The following is a 7,722-nucleotide window of genomic DNA, read 5'->3' as shown; positions in this document are numbered from 1 at the left end:
ATGTAAATATAATAATCATCTCAAACAGTTAATGTATTGGTACTGACATATTTTATTACAAAAATAATCGTTTGCTTTTCGGACGAAATAAATTCTAATTGTGAATTTCATTCGTGGATATAATTAACAGTGTTAAAGGATAATACTGTAAATGTTATTCAACGATATTGAAGAATATTATATTATACAATATTATTAATATTACTATATTAATAATATGTATATTATACAATATTATTAATATTACTATATTAAGAATATATATATTATACAATATTATTAATATTATTATATTAATAATATATATATTATACAATATTATTAATATTATTATATTAATAATATATATATTATGCAATATTATTAATATTATTATATTAATAATACATATATTGTACAATATTATTAATATTACTATATTAATAATATATATATTATACAATATTATTAATATTATTATATTAATAATACATATATTTCACAATATTATTAATATTACTATATTAATAATATATATTATTCTATATTATTAATATTATTATATTAATAATATATATTATACAATATTATTATTATTATTAATATTTTCGTAAAATAATTCCCAACGCATTTCTTGCTGCACTCGATCGACGCAAGACCCTACAACGCTAACTTTAAAACGCAGCTTCGCCAGAATCCCGTCCAAATATATTTATATATTTATATATTTAGATATATGTACGTGTGTATATATAATCATCTTATTATCACGAGAGAATAGAATCTTTTTTTCGTCTGTATACTACTGGAACATAAAATACGAAAGTGGACTGCGTTCGCCTAAAAGTACATATTGCGTTATTAAGAGGTACGTACATACCTAAAGGTTTTCTACTACGCTGCTTCGACTCGGGTATACACAATCGTCGAGGGTTGTTGTTGTTTTCTCTACGCGTTACGAATTTTTCACGACAACGGGGCAGAGAAACTGGGGGTTGGTGGGTGGGGGGAGGGGGTAAAAACTTGAAAGTTCAGGCACTGTAAACTCAAAGCACTCGCAGCGACGGTGAATCCGAAGAACGCCGGACGAACGAGTAGCTCGGTATGTGAACTGCTCGATCGTCGGTGACCTTCGCCACGCCTTCGTCGAAATCGTCGAAAATTTCACGCGCGACACGTCGCGCCGTTTACACGCGTTTCGTCGTTCGTCTCGCGACGACGTCTCTGAGTATTGACGAGTAGGTACGAACATGCGGTGGACACGGGCGTAAAATTTAACGAGCCTCGCGAAACACGCGAAACATCCATGGATAACCGACTCCACTCAACTCAAGATCGCATTTCCTTCTCGACAAGTGAGAATGAGATATTCTCCGTGGTCTTGAGATATCGAGCGGCTTGTGAAAGACTCTGCGGACTGTTTGGAAAATTCGTAGGAAATCCGGAGAATTCAGTTGTCAGTGTCTCTGTCGAATCTGGTGGAAATTGTTGATTTCGTTTGGTGTCCCTTTCAATTTCGGCTCGAGGCATTAAATAAATTTAAACTCTCGTCTACGTCTTTTAAATAAATTTTATGACGTAATGGTAAAGCTAATGCTATTTTCTTTCTGTGAGAAAGTTCCACGTTTAACTAAGGAAATTCAGATTGCGAAGAAAAATGAAAATTACGAGTGTTGGTTTTGTAGGTTTCATCTCGAAATAATGTACATCTTACGAATAATAAATAAATTCATGAGGAAATAAGTCATTCGCGTTGAATTATAGCTCTGTCTCTCGTTCGGGGAAATTTAAGATGTAAAATTTAAAATATTGTCATTGAAAGGAAATTTATTTTATTATTAACGAATGTCAATAATATATATATATAATAATATATTATATATTAAATAAATATACATATAATATATATATTATTTATTATTTTTATATTATATATAATATATATATATATATATATATTTTCTTCGTGAATTATAACCAATAAAAAAATAGTAACGTTATGAATTTTCCAAACAGGGCAGTAATTTTCGTTCTCTTGGTCGACTGACATCGGTAAATGAATTTCGAAGGACTCGTGAAGCTTTACGTGCGAGTCGCTGGCACATGACAGTAGTTAAATACGTATATATTGCACGTATATACACAATTATGCATAGGAATGTAGAGCTACGTATCATCTAAGTATTGCACGATTTTTCCACAGGACGAATCAAACGAACGAGATTCGAACAACGGAAGTGTCTCTACGTACAAAACTAACTCGTAAGCTCACGAAAATACGAGGATATGCAGCATGTTCACGAGATATGATCGGTATTGTTACAACTCAGCTATACAACTAATCGAGCCTCATCATTGACATTCACGAGACCGTAAATTATAAATATCAAACCGTATATCAAAATTTCAGATATTTGCCATTAACGATCAATCGGCGAATCGTACGTTCCCACGCGATTCAACTAACGTGTTTCCGAATTTAACGACGCTCGATGTTTCATTTCCTCAATTTCATTAAAAAAGAAAAAAAAAAAACAGAAGTGATCACTGAATGAAAATACGCACGTACTTGATTGGTCTACGATAAGAAATCAACAAGAATGTGATATGTTATCACGCGTTATAAATAGTCGCAACGTACCTTTTACTTCAATATCGCGAGATACATCGCGGTTAACGAGGAAGAACTCGCTTCCTCTTCACCCATTACACACGTTATCTATACAATTACCTACACGAAAGCTTCAGTAGCTACTAACTTCGACGCCTTAACTAGTGATATGATACTTCGGTTCAACAATGAAATGCAAAACGAAACGGAGTAAAAACTAAAGGTCTGCCCGATGTTCGGTGGCAATTTCGCGAGCGAAGGTCCTTGTTGAGGGAGAGCCTCCGTCGCGATTACTATTCTTCCTTTCGCATCCTCGTCCGCGGTACGCGGACAGTTCTTCTCGGATCCTCCAACTTTCTTCTCCCCGCCTTGTTCCTTCTTCGTCTTCCTTTTATCGCTTCTTCGTCGCTTTCAACGATCTTTCACGCTCACGACGAGGTTGGTTTCACTACGTTCTAGCTGCTTCTGCTTCTGACTCTATCTTTCGAAATAATTGTTATCCTCTATTTTACGTTCTCCGTGTGCCATTGGATACGTTGAAGTCTTGTTGCTTTGCATAGCAGTCGATGTGTACGTTTCCAACAGTTGGCGCGATGACTGCCGGTTAATGAATCAAAGCAACGTTATAAATACGAGAGGAAACTTTTCACGTCGAGTGCGACAAACTTGAAGTTACTAAAGCCTTTCGTCGAAATTATTATACTCGACAAACGATATTCGAAGAATTTGCAGATGCTACACTGGTGTCGAATCGTTGAACGAGAGGAATAAAAGTTACTCAAATGACGAAATAAGGGCGCGAAAAATTGTAAAAGAAAAAAAATCAGTGAAACGAGAAAAATAAGGAAGAGTTCGTGAAACAGTTCGAGAACAGTCATCGAGTTAATGTCTCAAATATACCAATCACGCATCTTCACCTTCGTCTTAGTTTCAACGAAAAAGAAAAAGAAAAAAGAAAACAGAAAAGAGAAGAAAGGAAAAGATAGAATCGCTCCTCAAACATGTAAGACACTAATCCGTAAGATCGATATACATTCTCCGACACTACCACTTCCGAATGATCCCAAGACCATCGTTGAATATCGATACATATATATATATACGAGCATAGAACTTCGCGGTGTACCCTCCAAAGTAATCTACCCATGTGGTTGATACCTCGGAGTAATCATTCTGGAAGTCGTCACGGGCCCCCCCTTTTCGATCATTCGTAACCAGAGGAACCGACGACGTCGTCGATGCACTTGGGCGAGACCGTCACGCGAATGTGAAGGTAAACGCTCAGGCGGCCGTCGTTAATTGCCAGAGGATGGCGTCGATGGCGCGTATGTGCGACGGGTATAACATTCTTCTGGACAACTGGAAGCCTATCTCGAAGACTATTTCACGATATTCGTGATACGCGGATTCTCGACTCGGCGAACGATCACGAATACCCGATAAACTGTGCGATCCGGTGCGACCGCGTTAATACATCCCTTGTCTGAATGGATTGCTATCGCCGGCTGGCTTCTGCTCCACGTTGGCAGGTGCTCTCCTGAATGGATTCACGTCCGTCTGACCTGCTGCCTGCGTCTCTTGACCGTAAGGTCTCTGCTGAGCGTAACCGACAGGTGGCTGCTGCTGTTGCCCGTAATTGGCCGGTTGCTCGTACATCGGCGGTTGCTCGTAACCGGTTGCCGAAGCCTGCATCGTGTATCCACCGGCGTTGACATTCTGCCCGTAACCGCTCTGATCGTACGCCTGTCCAGCCTGGTAATTCTGATCGTAACCACCTTGATCCACGTTCGTCTCCATGCGCGTTTGATTCAGGTGGTTGCCCACCTCGCCAGTCAGCGGCCTCTGCTCCTGCAACACGTACGTCTGATACTCCTTGTCCGGTGGATTCTGCATGAGCACGTCCGCCTCGTCCTGGAACGGCTTGAAGTCGTAGATGTGCCTCAGGTACATCAACACCGGGGCGTACAGCAGATTGGAGAAGGCTATGCCGACGTTCAGGGCCGTGAAACCGATCGCCTCGACGACACCGCCGGCTATGATAGGTCCGACCGCGTACGCCACGCTGTACGAGATGTCGGCGATGGCGTAGATGCTACCGTAAACGGAGACGTATCTCACGTCCACCAGGTAGCCGAGGGTCGGCAGCAGTGCGGTGTCGATGAGGGCTATGCCGAAACAAATGCCGCACAGCGGTATCATGAGGACCTCGTACGACGTGCAGAACGGTATTATGAAGCAGCACAGGCCTTCCAACGCCAGGCCGGAGGCGGCCATCAGCCACTGTTGTTGCGGGTAACGTTTGGACATGCGGACGGTTATCACGACGCCGAACACGTGAGGGAAGAACGCCGGCAGCCAGATCATCCCCATTTTCCAGTTGTCGCGCGTTATGTTGTCCTCCATCCACAGCGAGATGGTCGGCTCGAGGAAGGCCAACGCGACGTTCGACATCATCAGAGCGCCGGCGCACACGGCGATGTAAGGGTCCATCAGCAAACGCCAGATCGGTATCGTCTGTTTCTGCTCGTACTGTTTGCTGTCGAACACCTGCTCCCTCAACGGTTTCATCACCAGCAGAAGCATCACACCGTCGGCGAGGCTGATGAAGGCGAGTATCAGAAACGGCACCTCCTTGCCGGCGAACTGATAGAGAGCACCGCCGAACGGCGGCGCGACCAAACAGCCGAAACTGATGAACGCCAACGCGATACCGAGCGCCTTGGACCGCTCCGACTCCTCCGTGTAACGATCGGCGATCATTGCCAGGCCGCTGGTGTCCGCGAACGCGGAACCCACTCCCTGAAGGCTCCTGGCGAAGAACAGGACGCTGTAGCTACGGCCGCAGGCGAAAACAGCGGTGGACAGGAACATTATGCAGAGTCCTATCATCATCGGTATGTCGTAGCCGATCCTGTCGATCAACGCACCGGAGAACGGGTTCACCATCAGCTGAACGATGGCCTTCGACGCGAACAACACACCGGTCGCTGAATCCTGGCCGTGATGCTTCGGCGGCCCGGTCGCGTTCACCTCTTCCTTCACGTCGCCGAACGCGCCGACGTATTTCAGGTAGTCGGGTATGATCGGCACGATCACCATGTACAGCATGTTATCGAGCAGCAGCGCTATCGAGACGATAATCAGAACGAGCTTCCGTTGAGCCTTCGGCTCCTGCAACTTCATCCACACGAGCTCCTTCAGCTCGCCCAGCTCAATGTTGAGTATCGGTATCGTCGTCATGGTGGTCGATTTAGGTATCCGCCGGCCGTTTCAACAGCAGCCACGTGCAAAGAGCCTAGTCTTCCAAGTCAGGGTCTAGCAAGAGGAACTAATCGCGATCACTTGATGCGATCTTGGGAGTAGACGTAGATGACGTGACGAAGGAATCGTCGCGATTGGGGCGGCGCGCATCAGGCCGGGCCGGGGGTAACCTACAACAGATCACCGAGTTGGCACGGTTAGCTCCCGAAATCGTCGTACGATCAATCGTGTTTCTCTTTTTTTTTTCTTTTCTCTCTGTTTTTTTCTTTTTTTTTTTTTGTTTAATTTTAACTTTAACTTTTAATTTCGCAGTTTTCCTCGTCGGCGGATGTATAATAATACATACTCTTTGCACCGCGTGGGCCAATGGAGAAGTTTTCTTTCTTTTCTCTTTTCGTTTCTATTTTTTTTTTTTTTTTTTTATATATATATATATATTTTGATTCTTTCTCGAAAGAAAGGGGAGCCCTGACCCGGCCTGATCGGCGCACACCGATTCACCCCACCCCCAACCTTTCACGATCTTTGACGATCGTCGACAGCATGGACGAGCCCGTCTTCGTTCGATGAAGGTTTTTCACTCCGCTTTATCAACCGCGCGTCGTGTACTTGATTCCTCGTTGTTTTCTGGTGGGTATAGAAGTGAACATGACACCGGGTGGAGGCTCCCCGTCCGATAAGGCGGCACGATCTGTACCTAGCTACCTATGTCTGGTATCTGCGTATCGTGTTACGAGAGATAAAAACACCGGGTTCTCTTGCCCAGCGAAACGAGGGTGAAGGTCGAGTTGTGGACGAGGTATGGCTTTACTCTATAAATGGGGTGCGTGGTAATTATTTAATGAACCTTGCCGGCCAAGGAAAGAAAGCAGCAGTTTCAACCGCGCGTATATACGTGTTGTGTATACGTCCCGGACTGCGAAAAACAAAGCCTGGCTCGATACCCCCCACCCCCCCCTTTGACGTATCGTTTCTCCCTTCCTTCCATCACGTATCGCGACGAAACATTCAACGTTTCTTTGGAACGTTCTCTGGAACGAGTGTTTTTTTTCTTTTAGTTAAGGATCAATTTCTTTTTTTATAGAGATACCAAGAACGAACAGACCCTAAGTCGAAATTGAGAGAAAATGAAGAGCCACGGGCGTTTGAACGATCGAACGATCGAAATTGTTCAATTTAATTGCGGACGATGCTAAATCGCTATGTGTATGTGTGTGTGTGTGTGTGTGTGTGTCTGTCACCCGTCAGGCCAGAACCGATTAATTATTTCCGTGAAACGATCATTCGTAAACTGACGTCCCTGCTAACGTCGTTCGATGCGTCGTCGTGTCCGCAGCCTCGTTTATTAATTACGATGACTGGGTTGGCGTGCAGGGAACCGTAACTTCGTCAACGATCGTAACGAGCCTCTCCCTCCATAGACGCGCGTCGCACACCGTCACGACGAGGGGAAACACGCCGTGGACCGAGAACATTTGCAAACTTACCGGAGTTGTTGGCGAATCTCTGCCTGAGGGTAGTGGCGAGGCGCTGGGGACCCGCCAAACTAGGAAGTCCGGCGAACAAACTGCTCAGCTTTGAGGCGACGTCCGGTCCGACCTCGGCCCTCGAGCCGTTCACCGACTCCTTAGCTTCTTGCGTCTCCGGGCCCTCCACCTTTCCAGCCGAATTTGCAACCGAGCCTGCAACGAAACGTCACACCCCCGTATACTTCAAGCGAGAGGAAATTTTAAAATAAGATCAACCGCTTGCGCCTGGAATCACGTGCCCGTCGAGAACCAAATTGAACACATTCTCTCAGTTTTAAGTACTCAGTTTAAAACTAAACTTAAACTCAGCTTAAAACAGTTTACTAAGTCGTTTATTATTAA

At 44.1% G+C, this 7,722-nt stretch overlaps 1 protein-coding gene across 1 annotated transcript; it reads right to left on the bottom strand.

Moving 5' to 3' along the window:
- Positions 1-3,544: 3,544 nt before the first annotated feature.
- On the bottom strand, positions 3,545-7,475 carry LOC122534181 (vesicular acetylcholine transporter). The gene is made up of 2 exons (XM_043664563.1): positions 7,339-7,475; positions 3,545-6,021 (listed from the first exon to the last, which is right to left on the bottom strand). Exon 2 carries the CDS (start codon positions 5,828-5,830, stop codon positions 4,058-4,060), a length of 1,773 nt encoding a protein of 590 aa, XP_043520498.1. The 5' UTR covers positions 5,831-6,021; positions 7,339-7,475; the 3' UTR covers positions 3,545-4,057.
- Between the last annotated feature and the right edge of the window lie 247 nt (positions 7,476-7,722).

The sequence above is a fragment of the Frieseomelitta varia genome, unplaced genomic scaffold, assembly GCF_011392965.1.
Source record: "Frieseomelitta varia isolate USP_RPSP 00005682 unplaced genomic scaffold, Fvar_1.2 scaffold_578, whole genome shotgun sequence".
Taxonomy (NCBI): domain Eukaryota; kingdom Metazoa; phylum Arthropoda; class Insecta; order Hymenoptera; family Apidae; genus Frieseomelitta; species Frieseomelitta varia.
This window is presented reverse-complemented; position numbering and strand designations above follow the sequence as displayed.

Bases quoted from the DNA above. Each gene is read 5' to 3' on its own strand.
- LOC122534181 (XM_043664563.1), bottom strand. From the start codon at position 5,830: ATGACGACGATACCGATACTCAACATTGAGCTGGGCGAGCTGAAGGAG.